This window comes from Photinus pyralis, unplaced genomic scaffold, assembly GCF_008802855.1.
Source record: "Photinus pyralis isolate 1611_PpyrPB1 unplaced genomic scaffold, Ppyr1.3 Ppyr1.4_LG3b, whole genome shotgun sequence".
Classification (NCBI taxonomy): Eukaryota; Metazoa; Arthropoda; class Insecta; order Coleoptera; family Lampyridae; genus Photinus; species Photinus pyralis.
In genome coordinates this window covers 12,812,554-12,834,726 of record NW_022170510.1, presented here as the reverse complement: position 1 = coordinate 12,834,726, position 22,173 = coordinate 12,812,554, and the positions used below count along the sequence as shown (strand labels likewise).

The window sequence follows — 22,173 nt, the reverse complement described above, 5'->3', positions numbered from 1 at the left end:
CATGAGAGATTTTCAAATGTAACATTTATTATAAAATGTGTTCTAAGTATTTCTTGTAATTATTCGCAACAAGATACAACAGTTAGAGTTTACGCTATATACCTTCGTTCTATCCCTTCTTAAAGTTTGGTCTTGCGCATTCCCTGCACTTGTTCCCTTCAGAGAAGGTTGTGCCTTAGTCATTTTTCCCTATACCTACGCCATTACTTTTCACTTGACTTATTGTTTACCTGTAAAGGGGGCTTTGTAGTAGATATCATCATATTCATTACGGATAACGCAGAAAAGTACCCTTCTGAGCTCAAAAGGTCGTTACAACCAGAGTTCAAAGTAGTCTTGTTCACGGACAGACACTATTGACGCCCCTATAAAACTTGCATCGCTTTGCTCTGGCGCTTAATAAATTGCGCGAACCTGTTGATCTACTATTGGTACTACTCATAAAAAGAAAATAAAGAGATACTTACGAAAACTAATATCTGCAAAGGATTAATGACGGACGACAATGGAATTTCAATATCGGGATACTCTCCAATTCGATACTTCCGGCACAGCTGCACATTTTTCTCGCTCCGTTTTATTCTCTCCTGTCTCAGTTCTTCTTGCGTAACGGACTTTTTCACTTCCAAATAAGCGAAATGTCGACTGACCTTAGACTTGTCCTTCAAAAATCTCCTACTCCTCACGTGATCCCTTTTAGGAAGTACGACGTTAGGATCTTTGAAAACCGGCGCATCGGTTGCCTCGTCGGTCAAAGTGAAAAGTAAACTACTTGATGCGCGCGCAGGCGCCAGAGTAGGTTGAAACTCCAGCGTTGAAACAGTGGAGCGCAAAACATTATAGTCCATTGTGTGCATCGTAACATCTTGGGAATGGAGCGATGAGGCAAATAATGGCGCCATGGACGCGTGCTGGCGCCTCCAGTTGCTGTTCAAAACGTATTCGTGGAAGTCACAGTCGTACAAGGGGTGTTCGAACAATTTTTCGGAGTACTCCTCCGAAGTTATTATCGAAGTTAGCAATAAATAAGAGCTATAACACACATAGTGCTCCTCAACGCTTGGCTTATACATGGTATTTAGCAAATGAAGGAACATTTTGTCAATTTCCACTGGAAAATGTCCTCTATCTGACCAGAACTGTAGAAGCTTTTCTTGAACCACCAACTCTTTGTCAACCAGACCTTGCAGTAAAACATCCTTCGACAGCTCGGTGAGGTCTTGCGAAAAGGAATTTAACTCTAATTTGTGAGTGCTGTATGTGGTAATGAAAATATCAAACATAATTGTTCGACACAATGTAAATGTGTGGGTGACAAATTTAGAAACGTGCCTCAGAATGTCCAACAGTAAGTTCGCTCGTAGGTAGTTGACCGATTTCTCGATGATTTGTAAGGTCAGCAGTTGAGTTTCTAAATTTTCATCGAGCAATAATGACTGAAAATCTAACGAGGATAACTCATTGATGTTGTGCATTACATCAATGCGCGAAAGAAATATGTTTAGGTAGATGTTTTTAAAATTGCCATGAACATGATTTAGCTTTGACGTTAGTTTGCACAAATACTTATCAGCAATGGGGGCGTAGTGTAGCGCAATTCCTTGAATGCAATAAGCAAACTTGTCGTCATTAGACGACAATTTCGCAATACACTTGTGCAGGTATTCCTTGAACCTTTCGAATGATGCACTGAGGTTGTGATCTTGGCTAACAAAGTTAAGCGACATTCCTAACACTTCGGAACAAGGTTGATACACTGCGCGGTGGTCGTTCCTCAAGACTTTGCAGAGCGCCATTAAAAAATCCTTAAATGCTCCTGTACGCCAGGGCGCAATATTATTGGCTAAAACGGTTGCTGCCAAATGAACGCCTATATCCAATTTTTGCGAATTTTCTGGTAACTGTAGCTTTTCGTATATCACATCATGCGGTATACTTATACAAGTCTTCCATGTCTCAATTATTAATTTGATCAGTTCCAAGTTGTACTTAAAAACACTACGAACATCAGTGTCGCAATTGCGCATTAAGAAACTCAACAATTCGGATGTACGCTCAACATCTTCGGTTGGAAGTGTAATACTTGCCCATGAGGTTAACATAACGACCTACAACAACACTATTTTACAAAAACAAGAGGGAAGAGTAGTTAAATAGGAGAGTTCTGGCACAATGTAAATCTCCATAAGCGCAGTGTATTTCTATGTTGGTTTTCGATGACAAAAACTCACTTTTTGGTCAGGTCGTGATTGCGGTGTTTTTTGTGGGGTTGTCGATTGTGTATGTGGTTGCAAATGTGTTTAGAGGTTTGTGGATGTATGGGGGGGGGGGATTATTGATAAAAGGGGTTGGATGGAAAAATAGAGGGTGTAAACCTCAATAATGTATTTCTTATAGGTGACGTCATTTGCAGTGTTTTTTGTGGGGTTGTTAGGTAGTAGATATGTGGAGGGTAGTTGTGTGTTAAGGGTAGTAAGATTGTGGAATATTTAGGGCTTCTTCCGCAAATTTTGTTGTTGAAAACGCTTAATTAAGGTGCCCTCTAGCCATTTTTTTCAACTTCACGATCGTACCTGGGGGGATTAATAACGCCACGTAACCGTTAGATTCTCTGAAACACGATTCAGTGGTTTTAAGATGCTTTCATTGTTTAAACTGTAATATAAACTTGAAATACGTTATTTGAAATTGATGTCCTATATTATTTAAAAAAGGAAGTATAGTTCTCTAAAAATTCAAGTGGTTCTTATTTGTTTGTAATTCAAACTATAGATATACTTTGTTTCAATAACACTTTATAAATCACATAATTGACGGGTCCGTTAACTTGGCCCCGTTATTTCCGGAAGTGCGTCCATTTTGAAAATATTTTACATCGATTCGGCCTTCGGAGTAACTGATAAATACAAATTTTTAAAAACCTACCTATTTTACTTTCCCAGAATCGTTTAACTAAAGCTCCCAAAAAAACACCCTGTATAGTGATTCTGAAACACTATAATGGCGCCAAGATTTTTGTTTACGGCACATTTTAGCGCATGATGAAAGGTAAATTTTGAAAACGTTAAGTTAGCCCCCCCCACTTTTTAAAAATTTTTTATGGCTTAACCGTAGTGGCGCTAGCTTTAATTCAAGTGGCGCAATTGAGCTCATAACCAGATGTATCAAGTGGCACAAATACCGGTAGCAAAATGCGTTATGGGGGATTCCGCGTTCACTTGCCCCCCCCTCCCCCAATATAATAATAATTATAATAATTTATTTTATTTTTTTTTTGTATATATAAGTGTATATGGTTACAATAACTTTGCAAAAGAAAAATAAAATAATGGTACCCACAAAAGCAGAGCTTGTGCGTGGGGGTTCAAGCATGGTATACACCGAATTGAAACAAAACAAAAAAAAACAAAAAAAAAATAAAATAAAAAATAAACATGGACCAAATGTAAAAATAAAGACTGACTGATGCTCACCCTTTACCCTATATCATATCAATAACAACGCTTATAAAATTCTTTCCTATTTAAAATAAATTTTTTGACACTATTTTTGAAACTATTGAGGGAAGTTTTTCTTTTTATATCCTCAGGCAAAATGTTAAAAAATCTAGATGATAAATAAGAAATAGATTTTTGACCAATCCTTTTTCTGGCTGCACATGTTACTATATTACTCCGGTGACTTAATCTAGTGAAATGCGGATGGCAGATAAAGTTTGCTAAGTGTTTTTCACGGAATTGTTTCATTACTATTTTATAGAAAAAAAGTTGTTTGATGTCGTATACACCCGCCTCTTCGTATAACAAACTAGAAGAATACAAGCGACTCTTTTTATAGATTATTTTAAGAAACCTTTTTTGTAAGACTTCTAACTTGTAGAGTAACGTTCGGTAAGCGCTACCCCATACGACAATTCCGTACGAGATTCGCGACTGAACTAATCCATAATAAATGGTTTTCATTTCCAGTTCACCTAAAAAATTGGATAAGTATTTAAATTTATATAGTAACGGCCGTAAATTGTTCAACACGTGATTAACATGGGTATTCCACTTTAAGTTCGAGTCTACTGCTATTCCCAAATACGTGGTGCTAGTCGCAACCCGAATGTTTATCATACTGCCATGATTATTAATTTGAATGCTGTCAAATGTTGGTAACGATTTAGCATTGCAGGAAAATGGGATTATCACAGTTTTGTCATAATTTATGGTTAATAATTTATGATGAAAACTATCAATAATTTTATTAAAATCATGTTTTACGCAGTTTTCAAGATAGGTCCAAGAAGAGTGATTGTACAACACAACTGTATCATCAGCAAAACTAAATACTTTACCACTAGTGTGAATGTCAAGTATGTTATTAATATAGATATTAAAAAGAATTGGTCCCAGCACAGTGCCTTGAGGAACCCCATATTGCACTACCTCTGTGTTACTCAAACTGTTACCTATTTTGACAATCTGTCGTCTGTTCGCAAGATAAGACTGCATGAGATTAAATGCGACATTTAAGGATAACCAAAAAACAATAATGGCGCAAAGATATCTTTTTACGGCGCATTTCAGCGCATACCTGAGAGTACAATTTCGTATGAAAAGATGTTAAAAAAAAGTAACTTTTAAAAACGTTAAGTTGGCCCCCCCACTTTTTGAAAATTTGTCACGGCTTAACCGTAATGGCGCTAGCTTTAATGCAAGTGGCGCAATTCAGCGCATAACCAAATGTATCAGGTGACCTAGTTACAAGGGACAAAATACGTACGGGGGGGCTACGTTCACTTGGCCCCTCCCCCCAAATGTTTTTTCGGATTTCTAAAAAACGATAATGGCGCAAGTTATTATCGGTGGCGCATATGAGCGCATAACGAGGGCATTGATTTCAAAATAATACGACTATCAAATCTCCCAGTGGGGGGGGGGGGCAAGTTAACGGACCCATAATTGACATAAAACACGTTTTTACTACTAATTAAATCAATCTGAGCAAATAGGAGAAAGAAAATCGTATTAACACTTTTTTGTAAAGAGTAAAAAACATTGCATATTTCTTGAAATAAATTTTAGTTATGGTATAAACGCTTTTAATTGGTTGGAGTGGAAGGGGAGGGGAGAGGCGTCGATTTCTAGGGGCCCATAGGCGCAAAATATGTAGATCCGGCTCTGGTTGCAGTGTTATCGATAATAATCGAATATAATATCGATAGCACAATAAACGGCGAAAGTGTAAAATTATGAGAAGCGGAAAAAAGATGTTTTGCTATAACTGTCTTTGTAAGAGACAGAAAAAATTCCTTCCTTAGCGCAAGCCTCGACGCTATAACGAACCACGAACCAAATGACAGAAAAAGTAGAACAATAGCTCTTAATATAAAAAAACTGAAAGTGACACAGCCGTAAATACGGACGGGCGCACAAAGTGACCGCAGTACCAATTTTTTTATTTTTGTAGAAATTCGCTGACCCTGCGTACGCGCAGTCCATTTTTGAACATAGTTTTTTAATGTTCTTTTACAAGAAGCATCATCTGTTAAAATTTCAGAAAAATTGGTCCATAAATAAAAAAGTTGAATTTACGCATGCGCAATCCATTTTTTAAATAGGGTGAGTTTTAGTATGGGGATCTCGTAAACCGTAAGAGATACAAGGTCGCTTAAATTAGCACATGTCATTTTCAAAAATGAGCTGGCGTTCATTTACTTTCAAAGATATCAAAAAATAGTTTTAACAAACCCTTAGTAATTTATTTTCAGCTTTCTTATGGTGCTAAACTATAATTTTTATCAATTGTGAGTGTCGAGTGAATCGCGTTAACTTTCTTATTTCTATGGACGCCATATTAGATTTTTATGTCATTTGATAGACAAAAAATTACAAAATCAGCGATACTAAACACTTGCCTCGAAGTTTACCATGTATTTCCTATGGCAATAATTCCATGGCTGACTGTGATCAAAATCAAATTCATTCATTTATTGTCTTGCATAGTCACCATATCGACACGGCCATGGAATTATTGCCATAAGAAATACATTGTAAACTTCGAAGTAAAAATGTAAGATTGAATCCCTAATGAAATACTAAGTGTTTAGTATCGCTGTTTTGTAATTTTTTTCTCTATCGAGTGACATAAAAATGCAATATGGCGTCCATAAGAAATTTGATGTGATTTACTCGAAACTCACGTGATAAAAATTTATTTTATTGTTTATAGATTATAGTCTGCATGTAAAATTAATATTAACGAAGAAATAAGATATATTCCATACTTCTAACTAACCCTGTATATAATATTTTTAATTTTATAAGTTTAATGGTTCTATAAGTATTATAAACGCTATTTGAAAGTCGACTAGTAATAATTATTTGAAAAATAATAATGTCCATTGCGCGTTCGCGTATTCCTAAAGTCGCATTATTTACTAAAACTGCTGAAAAAAAAACAAAAGACCATTTCTTTAAAAATTCCTTCTGAAAAACATTGTATTCATTCGATATATGTGATACAATTTTACCAACAACAAAAAAGTTTCTCGCGTGGTGAATTTTGCTCTGCGCGGATAATTAATGCACGATTTTGTGGGCCCTGTTAAATGTACACTTATACCAGTTAAGGCATTATACAGGGGACCCCTCGGATCATCATTCCTTTACCATAAAAGATACCGAAAAAAGTCTGAGAGCAAAATTGTACACATTTACCGTCGCCACATTTCTAAAATATTTTTGATCACCGGGGGCGTGCTATATTCCAGTGGCGTATCAAACTTGCATTTTTTTAAATGGAACACCCCCATATTTTATTTCTGATTTGGAGAGTACTTACTTTTTTATGTAACAGGTTATACCCCTAACTTAACGATTTCGCTCTTATAACCTTTTTTCGTTGAACCTCTTCCAGTCACATAATTTTTTAGGTACTTTATCAAAAAAATAAAATTTTTGATTGACCTTCGCTAAGCGTCATATTTAAAAAAATTTTAAATGGCACCCCCATAAACAAATGATGTGTCTGATGGGTAGCCAAAACCAAATTTTCCACTAATATACCTGAAAATACCAGAAAAAATGCTCTATCAAATAACATAAAAAGTAAAAATGGCTACCATAAGAAAAAACAAAGTTGATGATGGTTAATCGGAGACGAAATGTCGGACTTAAAATTTAAAACTAACATCTTGTAGATGGAAAAAAAGTGGCCATAATAATGTGCCATTTATTTTGAAATATCTTTTTAAATAACTTTGGTAAAAATAAAAAGGTACCCTTTTCAACAACCACCCCCCATACATTTACAACCCCACCAAAAACACCGCAATCAAGACCCGATCAAAAAGTGAGTTTTTGTCATCGAAATCCTCCATAAGAAACACAATGCGCTTATGGAGATTTACATTGTGCCAGAACTCGCCTTGTTTAACTACTGGTAAGACAGACTCACCATATCGTTAATGAAAAAGTTAATGGAGTTTCCAAAAACACAATCAGTAATTGCTTGAATTATCGGACCGTACAAATACTTGGCGAAGTACTTGAAAGTATCTTGGGAGTTGTGAATTACTTTTATTAAAAAGATCTTTACATTCTTATGCACGTCGGACATCAACACATTCCTCACTGCCTTAAGCCATGGAGGCATGGCGACGTCTTCGGTATCCAAGGGTAAAAGACCAATATCGGCCATATGCTGGAATAATCCGCAAACGGACGCCATGCACTCGTGCAAATTGATCTCCACACCTTCCAAAACAACCTCCCGTTCGCAAAAAGCACCACTTTCGGCCTTGGTCGATTGCTCATCGGACTGACTTCTCAGCACGGAATGCGTGAAGTCAAATTTAGTTATATCCTCGCTTAAAGTACTGTTGAATAGGTGCTGCGAAGGCATGTACTTCACCGAAGAGAAGTCGGGGTTGGTTTTCCGTTTTTCATCCGCCATTGAGCGCCGTATGTTAACCACACTCTTCCTTAACGAAGGAATCGTGTCGAAGTCGATTGCGAAATTGTACAGCCGGTCAGTGTCAACAATCTTCGACCAAAGAGTTTCTCGGTTAAAAAGTAAATTGTAAAAGGTCAAATCTGTCTGGGTGTTACTAATTATAGAAATTAAGGCGTTGTAAGCGTGGCACTGATACAAACGGAAGAAGTGTTTGCTTGCATCGTCTACGTTTGTTTCCTTTCCAATTTGTATAATCAGACCTGTGATTGTTTTCAACATTTTCTTTTCGGAAGGGGGAACTTCGGGAAACGCAGCTTTGGAGATGTTACACGAATTATTTTGGAAATTATCTATGGCGATTCTCAAAAACAAAACTTCCATCAGAATGCACAGTATTGTTTTCATAGCCACATTGTCGGTGTCGAAACTAGTGATGAAGAAGCCAATATTGGTAACAAAAAATGATTCGAAAACATCATAATGGCAAGTCTGCAACAAGACTGAAAGTATATCCTTAGCCAACAAGTAGCGCTGGAAATATGTGAATGTCGATGAGTCTGAAGACATTGCGTATACTGAGTTGATGGAATACAGTTGCTCGTCACTCGAATTATGTCGGAAAAATAATTTCAATCCGGTATCAACTTTGATTTCTTGGTTTATGTAGGGTGTAGTAGCGTAAATGGTGGCAACGTACTTTAGTAGAAGTTTTGACTTTGAAGATCTCATGGAATCCACGAGTTTTTTAAACGTTGTAAACAGTAATAGCTTATTTTTCGTACCTCCCTCTTCGTTGTAATAAACATCGTTGATATTTTCCAGAGCGTTACTGAAAATTAATAAATGTTAAGGATAAGGACATTTTGTTAGATATTTTAAATGCCATTCACCATCAAACTGTCAAAAAATTCCTAAGATATGTCAGAAAAATCTCCCGTAAAAAAAAGTACACACTATAGTGTTGAGTAGCATTTTTGATTACGAATTCAACGATAACCCAAAAAAAACAAAAGTTGGAAACTGTTGGTTTCAACAAGATGGTGCACCCGCGCACAATGCCCTAATCGTAAGATACCTATGGGACAAATTTCGTGGAAAATAGAAAACTTGTCCGATAGGTATTTTCTCAAAAAATTCTGAGTGCGAGTGACTCAGACGAGGACTCAGAAGTCCCACTCAAAAGTACGTTTTTTTCTAAATAGTTCATGGGAAAGTCGTTTTTCATACGGCAGTTGTAACGTGAATGGAAAAATGACAAAGAGTCACGTGGAGCGTGGTGTAACGGGTGGTGGCTTTAGAATTAAACGGTACTTCTTTGGAATTTGTATTTTGTTCAAGATACGAAAATTTACACATGTACCGCTTAATAGCGAACGTGAGCAGGGATGTGTCTAGCGATAACACGAAATGTATTGGGGCAAGCGAGCGCGATTGCCACAATCTCTTTGAAACTAAAAGTTTCGTTCCGTTTTATGAGAAGTCCCTTTTCGATTTTCCGAAGTCCTACGATTGTCGCCATGACCAAACCTGGTCACCAAAGCACTCCAACGCCTTTGGAGTTGACTCTGCGTGCAGAGAGGCGATAATTTGGTCACTTGGAGAACTCAAAACAACCGAGTACTTAGTTCAGGTGATCCATAATTAGCTAGTAACTGGATGGGAGCGACATCACCATAGTTGTAAGTGCGGGAGTGCCGCAGGTGTCAATCTTAGGTCCACTGTTGTGGAACATTATCTATAATGGGGTTTTAGAAGTGGTCAACATGGAAGGGGTAAACGTAATAAATATATACATGAATGACGGAGAAGAAATTAACGAAATTCCCCAACAAAACGGTCGCTCTCATGATCACAAGCAAAAGGAGGATAGGCGCAGAAACCAACAAAATTTCTAAACCAACCAGTAGCACAACCATTTATTGAAATACTGGGCGTCCTATTAGAGAAGCCTGACGTAAATGATGCGGAAAAGCGTTGAGGAGTTACACAGCGATAAATTCCATACTGGAGGATCCAAATGGAAGATTCTAATCAATGCCGTTGTATAATAGTATAGATTATTATTATGTAAAAAGTATCAAGTAACTTATGTCTTGATGTTGTCATAATAATGTAATGACTTGCCAGAAATAAATTATATTTAATTACAATAATTACCAAGTAATACATGGTGTCAGGTAGCCAGTGAACCTGCGTAGTGAAGGCGTGTATATGAATAGTAATTTTCAAGCTTGATTTTAGTCCGAGATTTTGCTTGACCTTGAAAAAAAGTGCCGCTTATAGTGCCAAAATGGAAAACTATTTCAAACCACCCGACCCGCTTGTCTTAGATGGAAATATATCTGAGAATTGGAAGAGGCTTTCTCAGAAGTTTACGTTGTTTTCAAAGGCAACAAACCTAGACAGTAAAGATGAGGATGTGCAGATCGCATGTTTTTTGTCGTTAATTGGAGATGACGGACTGGATTTGTTTAATAGTTTGACGTTTGAGGCAGGCAAAGAAAAGATCCTAGCGGAAATCCAGAAGAAATTTGATGACCAGTGTGCGCCACAGCGAAATGTCATATTTGAAAGGGCAAAATTTACCACAATATGTCAAAAGGAGGGACAATCGTTCGATAGTTTTTTGACGGAACTTAGGAAAGCTGTCAAAACTACCGGATAGAAAGATCAGGATGAAATGATTCGTGATAGAATTGTTATAGGATTGAGAGAGACGTCTAGTAAGGAGAGATTAATGCAAGTAGCTGACCTGGGGGTCGATTTTTGAAACCAGTCGCATCTATTCGTATACGCTTAGATGTGAAGACTTAAAAACGTATACGTTTTCCAAATGCAATTTTTGACTACTGTTCGTAACTGCCTGGAACCGAAACGTACAGTGCATATGACAACGTCGCCTTTATTGATCGATTAGAACTAAAACGGACTATTTGACGTTTGGGTTTGAGCTTAGGTGGTGAGGTGAAGATATTGCTCAGTCATTTCAAATTAGAGAATAATAATATTTTATAGGCACTGATTTACATGAATACTGAAAACACGATGGACACGCCAAAGCGAGGGTGCAATACCACGCAAAACCAAAAAGGGTGGCTAGTAGAGTTTGCTAAAAACCACCCCGATATAATAGCAGGGAAACAAACTATGACTCTGACGTGCAAGAAAATGCAAGACTCATGGAAAGAAGTAGCTGATACATTTTGATAAATTGTGCTTCATTTAAGACTTCTATGGGGTTGCAAGGATTACGGTTCCTATTCGGGCGATAATTGCGTTCGGCATTCTCTAAATTGTCTATTACAAACACATTCACAGCTTCATCCATTGTTGTTAGTAGATACCTTTCAAGTCTCAAGAGTCAAAACTTCAACACTAACCAATACATAACCCACAAAACGTCAGTTGCGAGCGTTTGCGAACGCCATTTACCCGCTCGCAGAAAAACGAACACAATTGAACGTATACGCAATATAAACGTATGGTCAAAAATTGAAAATATACGTTTCTTTACGAATACGTATACGTTTTAAGGAAACGTACGGCCAAAAATCGGCCCCCTGACGTTAACAAAAGCAATTAATTTCTGCAGAGCGACAGAAACGAGCAAAGATCAAGTGAAAATCCTAGATAATGAATCTAAAGTAGATGCTGTACGAGCCACTACTACTTTAGGTAATCAGAAGAAAACGTGTAAAATGTGTGAATACTGGCACAGGGGCGGACTGGCACGGGGGGGGGGGGGGCGATTGCCACCTGGCCTGTAGATCATAATGGCCCGTTGTAAATTTATAAGTATGTGCTGTATTTTCTTGCACTATTAATAAATTATTAACACGTTTTTCTAATTGCCCCCCCCCCCGGCACCAGTAATACTTTAATGGCTTAATGGCCCGTAAGTCCCCAGTCCGCCCCTGTGTAGGTATAACCTTTTCTTTTCAATTTCGAAAAAAAATTCAAAGGGCTGTAACTTTTGAACTAGTAGCCCAATCTTGGAACTGTTTGAAATTATGGATTCTACAGGCCACATTCTATAAGAAAATTTTTTTTTCCGGGTCGATCTGAGACAATTTTTTTTCGGGCCTCAAAAAAAGGCAGTGTATAACCTTCCTTTTTTACCAAAAATCGACTGCACCAAAATTTCTCGGGAAAGCACTTTTTCTTATTAACTTTGGTGCGTAGACTCCAAAACAATTCGAACTTTTTCGATTAGACTTCTCAAAAAAAAGTTATGGACTAGAAACCAATTTCGAAAGAAAATTCAAAGGGCTGTAACTTTTGAACTAGTACCCCAATCTTGGAACTGTTTGAAATTATGGATTCTACAGGCCACATTCTATAAGAAAATTTTTTTTCCGGGTCGATCTGAGACAATTTTTATTTCGGGGTTCAAAAAAAAAAAAAACCTTCCTTTTTTACCAAAAATCGACTACACCAAAATTTCTCGGGAAAACACTTTTTCTTATTAATTTGGGCGTAGAATCCAAATCAATTCATACTTTTTTTTTTTAACGCAAACTATTTAGACAAGAAACATAGGAGGCCGCCGTTGCTATGATACTCGCTGACATTTGTTAAAATTACAAAGTACGTATTAAGTTCATCTCGCTGTGTTTTGTGTAATTTGTGTGCTTGAACGATGGAAATGGACAGTGATGCGAGTTTTTCATGCACCCCCGACGAAATTGTGAACGCGGCAGGTATCGCCACCTCCAATCTGTTACCCGAAAAGTCCAAGGACCAATATTTGAAGGAATATGATTTATTTATGAAATGGAGAACCGAAAAACACGTTGGAAATTTTAGTGAAAGGGTGTTATTATGTTATTTGGAAGAAAAATCAAAACAATGGAAGCCGCCAACACTTTGGTCGACCTATTCTAAACTAAAGGCTACACTGTTAATCAATAATAATGTAGATATACGGAAATACTCAAGTCAAGTCGGTTTATTAATAAAAAAACTATTTATAATAGTTATTTACAAGTCAACGTACCTATCAATAGGGTTCTAAAAAATTATTATTATTATTATTTCCAAGCTAAAAAATTCTTTAACCTTCTACCAAAGAGTATCCAATCATATGATACAAAAAAACTAAAAGTAACTCTTAAACGATACCTAACATTAAAAGCATATTTTTCCACACAAGAATTTGTAAGTGAAGGCTTTAGAGAATCAGAGTGATTGTAAATTTAAATTGACTATTGTATTAAGTAAATAAATATAAGTACATTACATATGTTATTTAACTAGATAAAACTTGACGAATGTAAGCGCTACTGTGCAAAACATGAAAAATATATTATTATTATTATTATTATTATTATCAAAAGTTATAGACTAGAAACCACTTTCGAAAAAAAATTCAAAGGGCTGTAACTTTTGAACTAGTAGCCCGATCTTGGAACTGTTTGAAATTATGGATTCTACAGGCCACATTCTATAAGAAAATTTTTTTTCCGGGTCGATCTGAGACAATGTTTTTTTCGGGGCTCAAAAGAAGGCAGTGTATAACCAGGGGCGCACTGGCCCGGGGGGGGGGGGGCGGGTGGCGATTGCCACCTGGCCTGTAGATCATAATGGCCCGTTGGAAATTTATAAGTATGTGCTGTATTTAGTTTCTTGCACTATTAATAAATATATTAACACATTTCTCTAATTGGGGTTGATGTTAGGTTGTTAAAAAATTCTGTTTTTTAATTGAAATTTTTTGTCGTAGCATGAAAGTGCTGAAATACAATGATAGGCGACGCACCTCGTGTGGATTGTATATTTTGTTACTTTTAATTATCAGCTGCAATTTAAAAAAAACTGTATTGTAATTGATTTTCGAGAAAGGAGTACTTTAAAATGTTTTTGTGGTGCACCTCAGAGCTAACCCCCCCCCCCCGCCACCATCATTACTACAGTAATACTTTAATGGCCCGTAACCTTATGCAATTCCACCTGGCCCGCAGTTACCCAGTCCGCCCCTGGGCACAAATTCCCCAATAGGTGTTCAAGTATAGGAAAAACATGTGCCAAATGTCAAGGTCGCGATCATTTTGCCAAAGTGTGTTCTAGTACGAGTGGAAAAAGAGATCCTGATCCTCCCACAAGTAAGAAATATACATAATGTGTTGAAGGAAACTCAACAGAAGAATACAGAATCCGATACCAGTAGTGAAACCAGTAGAATTTGTGTTCTACGTAAGCTCAGTGTCCGGAAGGAAATCAGAACTCCAGAACTCCGAAACAATGTGGACGAAAGAAGTGCTAGTTAACTAGTTAAAGTTAACCTGTTGTTTTTAAATTTTAAATTAGATACCGGGGCAGAGGTAAGCACATTACCTTTAAGTATTCTGAAGAAAGTTGCACCAAATTCCGTTCTTAAGAAGAGTAATATTACGTTGATATCATATGGCGACCCGAACTTTAAATTGAAAACTTTAGATGAAGTTCAACTAGATTGTGTTGCAAAAAACTGTCACCAACAAGTAACATTTATAGTGGGTGAAGGCTGCAGATCAAATTCCTCTTCTGGGAGTGCAAGAATGTTCAGACTTACAGTTACTAAAAAGACTAGATTCAGTAACAAATCAAAAGTTGTTTAGATCTATGTGATTAGTAAGTATAAGCATGTTTTTGAAGGGTTAGGAAAGTTTCCTACACAACATCACATAACTTTGAAAGAAAATGCTAAGCCTAAAATAAATGCAATTAGGCGTGTCCCACATATTTTGTTAAAACCACTACAGAATAAGTTGTGTGATCTTGTGTCCAAGGATCTAAACTAATTCCAACTCAATCTTTAGATAATTAAATCCGTCCATAATGGCGGAGTGTTAATCAAGGCAACCATTAATTAATTTTCATTGGTTAAAGCTGTGTTTTCAACCAATCCCGAACGGCTTTAAGGCTGTTAACCAATCCCATTTCTTTTCCAGAACAATTTCACTCAAGAGTTTCCATGGTGAATTTATCTTTATAATAAACTAAGGCTATTTGATCGAGCACGCAGACGCTCTACTGACAAACAAAAAAAAAGACTACCTAGCTAAACAATTTTGTCTAGTTTTGTTAATAATTTAAGTATTGTAAAAACTACAAAACAATTGAAGACACATTTTGACAGTAATGGCACTTCACAAATGACAAACAGTGATACTTACCCCAGTTCCGTAAAATGTAAATCATGATGCCCAATGACTATAGGTAAAATATTGATAACTTCCGAAACAAAATTTAAAGAATCTTCTTCAGTCCACCCGTCATTTGTGTAGCTGAACAACCCGATCACCCATAAACTAATACTGGACGCATTTTTTATCAAGTCACTTAACGGCACCTGACTGATATCGCCCAATTTGGCCAAAAATTCGATACCCAACAATATTTGCTTACAGCTTCCATTAAAATATGTAACTAATCCGTTCCATAACTGCAAGGAAGACTCGACCACGTCTTGTAATACGTCTCGTGAAAATTGTTTACGATTATGCCGTATATAGCGCAGAATCTCGAAGACGTATGTAAATAAAGACTCGTTTATGTTCGTTTGAGACATTTCGCTGAGAAATACAGCGTAATTGTTCACAAGATATTTAAGTAACGAGTCTTTAAATTTTTCAAAAAAGTAATACCCGTACTTAATCTCCTTCTGTTGATCGGTAATAATCATAGTCTCAACACATAACAGCTGGCACATCTTGACAAACTCATCTTTATTGTCCAAAGCGAACTGCAACTTCAGATGACAGTACTCGGTGGCGCTTTTGTGCAGATCTTTGGCATAAATTTTGCCATCTCTATGCACGATTAATTCGTCGTGAATGTTTTGAAGTATACCCGAACTGTAAGAGTCCACATTCAATTTGTCCTTCATCCGAGTACCTTTAATGGTCATAAGTCCCTTAATTAACTGCCTTTCTTTAAAGGGTACAATGCCGGACCCAAGCTTGTTCGTGATGTTAAATTTATTGACATGACTCTGAAAGCCCGTTTGTAAACACGAAATAACATTCTCAGGGGCGTGGTCGCTGAGGTTATTCAAAAAAATCGAAACGTCTTCAGAATTTTCCATCTGATCAAATCCGAGTACAACCGGATCGAAAATCCGAAGACAAACTAAATTCCACAAACTGTGTTCGGGCAAGAAATTCACTCCAATGGCAAAAGGTTCCGCACGACTTTTAAAAATGGTCACAATCAAGTCCATCAACTTTGTCACAATTAAGGATTTGCAGTGGTTAAAATATTTCCTTTCTTCAGCCGTGTAGATGCTATTGGAACAGTTCAACCTCACAACTTCTCCAATATTTTTTTCCAAGACATGATCGAGAAAAAAGTCCACCGATGTAAATAGCGGAGCGGCGTCTTTTGGCATGAGATTGTTGGCCAAAAGGAAAATGTAACCGTCGAGACAACACAAAAGACCGTGACACCATTTAAATATTCCATCAGTCGTATTTGAACTGCCTAAGTGGTTTATCGTTGGGTACTTCATTAGTTCGGTCTCGTACGTCGAATTAATCCACTCGGTACCAGTAATGTACAATTCTTTGAACCTGTTCAAGCTGTTATGGCAGCCGGTTGATAATGGGGCAATTTTACAAAACATATCCATACATTTCTTTCGACAGTTGATGTTGATATTGCCGGTTTCTTTTAAAAGCCACATGGCGACGTCCTTCAATAGAATGCCATCCATAACCGGAGGTTTCCTTCTCGTGTTGGAATTCGCGTTGAACAGCGCGCTTTTTTCAACAAATCCTCTTTGTACATGATTTAACGCGATCAATACTTGTTCGACACAATTGTTATCATCCGCATTACGTATTTGCGTTAGCGATAAGTTGGTAACAAAAGCTTCCAGTATTTCCAACCAAAACATGTTAAACATCTCCTTTTCTTCTCTTAAATCCGTGTAGATATGGTTAAATATCAGCGCCGCGCCCAATCTTTTAAATGGATCGGGATGAGCACTTAAAGATTGGATATTTCGGATCCAAATTTTGATATTGATCGGATTTCGTTCCAAATCCCTCGTTTTCGCTTGCTTGATTGTCCATTTAATAAATTCTTGAATACACTTCCCAGATAAGTCTCGTAAGGCGGAATCGGACGGATTGGTAATGGATTCCTAAAATGACATAATTGATGTTATAATCAAAACAATTGAACATATATAAATTGAAAGCTTCCCCAAATTTAATTAAATTCTATTAACATATACTGCTATGTCCAAAGGCAAACAGTTCTAAACCACACACAAGCACCAGTCGATTAAACACAAGTAGGTACTAACAAAATCGTTTGTACGAAATGATTATAATTTATTGTTGCGCTTTCCTGCATTTGTTTTCCCGTAGATACCGCTAACTAATTTGTGTTTTGTTGCTTTCATTCCCGCTAGTCTCGCGTAATTTTGTTTTAGTTTTTCCGAAGTGACCGCCGTCGTTTACTCTGATTAAGTTTTCCCGAGGCTTCAGAGACCGTCCCGCAGACCTTGATCAGAAACAAGGCCGTAGACCTTGGTAGACCTGGAGCTGCAGGATGTGCTGTTGTAATTACTCTCAGGTGTTCGACAATCTTCCATCCCCACTTCAGCGGGTTCTTCTTCTCATTCAGCTACTGCTACACCTGATGGTAGGTTCTAAATGAATGTTCTGCCTGGTAGATGCTGAAGTGGGGAGAAGGGGGGCCAACTTGAACAGTGAATGTATAGGATGCTTTGAAGTAGCCTGCAAGTATCACTGGTAACGAAAACAATCCAGATCTTCAGTGTTTTTGACTTCAAACATAATTTCATTTTTCCGGAAAATCGAAAAAATACGAAAAATGTCTACTTTTCCACCCTTCGTAACTCGTTACGGAATCATTCACTTTAGCAAGATTATACACAAGACCATTTTTGTTCGCAAGATAATGTAGAATACTTTTGTACATGGCACTTCTCGCGCTAAATCCCACAGTGTTCTAAATATCTAAGAAAAACTGATAAAAACTCCTAATTTACCAACTTTCCTCCCCCCTCCCATCCAAACCCGACGCTTCAAATGGTGTAACTTTTTACCAAACAGTATGTGGACTGTATAGAACAATTTGCAGTTTTGCACTTTGGATGTTGAGGTTAAGCCGTTTTTTCGACTAATTGCACCGTACTATAATGCTTACCTATTTTTTTTATGCCATTTGTGGGCGGACTTACTACCGAAGTTCGTCGCACTTTAGCGAGTACTGAGAAGGACTACACATAAGTGATACCTATTTAATAAACACAACACTCTAGCCAGGACTCTAGCTAAACTTCGTCGTAAACGGAAAAAAACACGCTTCCACTTAACTCGATTTAAAACGTTTACTTTTAATTAAGTACGGGATAAACTCACTTTCGCCAACTTCTAGAAACCTTTACAACTGTAAAGACGGACTGTCTGCCAATAAATGCGGTAAAACTGCACAAGACAATAAGCGGCTACCAAAAAGCAACGTCCACCACCAAATAAGCCGCGATTCATGTCTTTCTCTGCTATTTGCAACATTCTTTCCTCTCAGTTTCCGCCGAATTTGCGTCTTCGAAATTAAACACGTGTTTTCTTATCGGATAAACCTTCAAACTAATTAGCTTACGCGGCGATAACACATTTCTTATCGCAACGACCGGATTTAAATGAGATAACAAATTTTTATTTCCAAATGACGGACAGACAGAAGCTCTAAGTCAGACGCCAAATGCTCTCTTGTCAGGGAAGAAGTGAGTCAATTAATATTTTAAGATTTCAGCACCGTTAATTAATTATTAAGCATTTTAGATTTCCATAATAAGCGAAAACCAAGATAGAAACGAGTTCCAAATGGAGTTGTTTACACGTTATCAGTCTTGCAGACATGCCGGGGTGTAGATAGCGACAACAGTTGTTGCGTCGGGAAATTACAATCAGGCCTAGTGGTTAATTGGATTAATGCGTATTGAAGTTTGAATTCGCTTAATTGTAGAAAAGAACTGCAGATAGCGTTCAAAGTGATCTCACTTAAAAAACGAGAAGTCCGATGTCCATCTTATATTTTTCCGATAATTGCAGGCCGGGTAATTAATTAAAAACCGAATTAATTTCGAAGTGAATAGCTCTAGGAATAGCTCGACGATATTTCCATGTTCCGCTTCCATTAAATTCGGTTTTCTTTATAAGGTGCGCACTTGATTTTGTGGATATATTTTGCCATTTTGTGTGCCATAAATTATATCGTTTCTTCTTCTGCATTTTGTAATTGTATCAAAATTTTAAATTTGCTTTTGCCACCGTAATGTATTGCCTTAGTTTTAAATACCGTAGTATTAATTTCGATCGTGCCTGAAAATTCTTTTTTTTTCATCCGTATTGTTTTGTTTTGTTTGAACATTGAATTGCCCGATTTGTTAGATTTTGGCAGTTTTTCTACCGCTTCGTGAGCTACGTTCTCCTAATTATGAAGGGGGGGGGGGGATTACTCGCTTTCCTCCACCCACTCAACCGTTGTGCGCGAGCCCAAAGTTCGTCGCAATTGTTTGGATTATAAAAAAAACTCTAAGTAAGTTAATATTTATTATATTCTTTGTCGCCCGCGTACGTGCGGGGTAATAACGGGCGATCTTTTTGATCGCAAACTCATTCAAGTTAAGTACGATTTGCCATGTAAACAAAAATTCCAAAGTACTTACCTCCTTTACTAACCTGCGGGTGGTAAAAATCAATTTTTTTTTCTTTCAAGAATTTTTTTAAATTTTTTTTTTCATTGTCCATTACCTATACCAGTAGTACCGTTTTTTAAGCAATAGAATTATGTCTGATAAGACTAAATCATAATAAATCATGGAGTAGTCCTAGAAGAAGCACCTTGAAAAAAACACCAATGTGTGCATATTGTGGTATTAATTTACGTAGTCTAATTTTTGCTTATAGCCGCATTGTAATTTGTTTATTTAATTGTAAAGAAATAACATGTTATAAGATAAGAAATATCTCGAAATTATTTGCGTAATGTTTAAATAGTTTATCTCATGTTTTTCTCCGATCGTGGATAAGCGTTGCGCTTATCGCTAAAATTAATTAATTTTGTAAACAGATATTATCGCAGGTGCGCGCTTTAGATAAGAGCATTTTTGCAGGTCCCACAAGCTAGCAGAGCCATTTTAGAAAAATGAAGGTCGAAATACATCAGAATTATAGGCAGATTATAGGACCTTTTTGGACACTTGAACAAATTTTCAGGCGGCAACCTTTAAAGAAAAAAACTATGGCTCTGCTGGCTAAAGACGAAGCTAGCTGACCACTTGTGAGATTTGCTTCGAAGGCGAAAAATTCAGATCACAAAATTATAGGCTTTTTTTAGACACTACAACAAATTTTCAGGCGACGCCCTTTAAACAAAAAAAACTATCATCCAGATCAGTTTGATTTTGCCCCTCTCGGAGATGTAGTGGATAAATAAAAATTTATTTATTGTCTATTTATTGTCCCTCTCTTGTTCTGGGCCCTCAACGGGCTTTCGCCCAATTAATATATTTATTTAAACTCTAACTTATATTTCAAAAATCCGATACAACTGAATACCAAACAATCCTCGAGATCTTCACACATACATCATTTTTACAATACACCCTAAGGCAGGGGTGCTCACACTTGAACTGCTGACGATCTACCTGAATGTTGTTAGACTCCGATCGATCGACTCTGAGAGGATGCAAGTATGTGTGAAGCAGGATTGTTGTCTACATAGGTATGGCGTATCGTGGCGCAATTTGCAGAATTTCATGAAAATACTGTACATAGAATTAGTTAATTAGTGGAAACGGCAGAATTTAGTTTTCCGCAAAATCAATTTTCTTTAAGTCAAGGTAGGTGTAGATCTACTCTGCAAATCGCAAATGTTTCTCGAGATCGACTCAAAAAGTACTCGAGATCGGCCGGTCGGTCGCGATCGACCGTTTGAGCACCACTGCCCTAAGGGGTTGATTCTGTCCCACCTGATCTGATAGCTTGTAACACACATTTTTTGAAATGGCATTAGTTTTACTTTTATTTGAGGTGCCTGCATACAACATTTCATTTAAATACCTTAACAAATAAAAGAAATCCGACTGCGCATGCGCAAAACAAATTTTTTGATTTGGCATTAGTTTCACTTTTATTGGAGGTGCCTAGATACAGAATTTCATTTAAATATATTAACAAAAAAAAATTAGAATTGCGCAAATACAAAAGTTGTTATGCGCATGTGCAGTATTTGTTTGCATTTGCATAGTTGCCTGAAGTTTAAGGAATATTTACTAACACAGAAAACCGGACATTCATATGTTCTTTGTAACAAGAGTTAGAAACCCTTTTTGGAGGTTTGCGCAGTTTTTGGTCTGTAACTATTTGGCCCGTTGTTCTACGTAGCCGAAAAACAATTGTGAACTTTGTTATATCCTGAAAAACATGTGTATATCAATTTTTAAAGCGATCGGACGTTTCTACACAAAGTTATCGTACACCCTGACAGACAGACAGACGCACAGGCAGGCAGCAATACAAAATTATAAACGATCTCGAGGTTCGCTAATAATATAAAGAGATGAATAATTTTAATTTTTTTCTGTACTTCTTTTCAATTCAGGAATATCGTGTAAACTTTTCTTCTCCTATAATACAAGAGAAGATGCATAGACAACTCAAGACACTTTTAACATACTTTTTTTAAAACCTGAAACACAACAACTTGCTATATATTTGATTTATTAGTAAAAGAAAATTCAAATTTCAAATACCTACTTGACAGATGTCTCCAAACAGGTGGAACAATCCCTAACATTAAAGTTACTAGAATCTGGTAACTTCCGCAATTTTTGAGCAAAAAACAGGCGTTCTCTCTCTAACACACGGGCCCAATGGATTGCGGTACTTTCTATATTTAGTGACTTATAATGGATCTACAGTGACCTACTGTATAGAGGCAGTTTGGTCATACTTTGGTGTTGTTTTTCTATTGGTATGTGGGATATCCGCCATATTTTAACCAAATAAATCGGGTTGGCGGAAATTAACTTGGAAGATCAAGTCACAAACAGTTGTGGCAATAATATTGTAACCATAGAAAGATGCCAAGATCTACCAATTCAATTAAACCGATCAGCTTAATGAAGAATATGGGAAAAACATGGCGGATATAGAGCATATGACCACACTGTCTTTATACAGTCACTGTTAATGGATCGATATTAATTACAAG

The 22,173-nt window shown here is 37.0% G+C and overlaps 1 protein-coding gene across 2 annotated transcripts in view; it reads right to left on the bottom strand.

Annotated features, from left to right (window-relative positions):
- Window positions 1-22,173, bottom strand: part of LOC116166624 (DNA-dependent protein kinase catalytic subunit-like) — a 42,375-nt gene that overhangs the window by 14,562 nt on the left and 5,640 nt on the right. For both annotated transcript variants that reach the window (XM_031481623.1, XM_031481624.1), the window contains exons 6-8: window positions 15,096-17,065; window positions 7,444-8,770; window positions 468-2,108 (exon numbers count right to left, since the gene is read on the bottom strand). In XM_031481623.1, coding sequence (XP_031337483.1) covers window positions 468-2,108; window positions 7,444-8,770; window positions 15,096-17,065 — 4,938 coding nt within the window. The remainder of the gene's footprint in view (window positions 1-467; window positions 2,109-7,443; window positions 8,771-15,095; window positions 17,066-22,173) is intronic.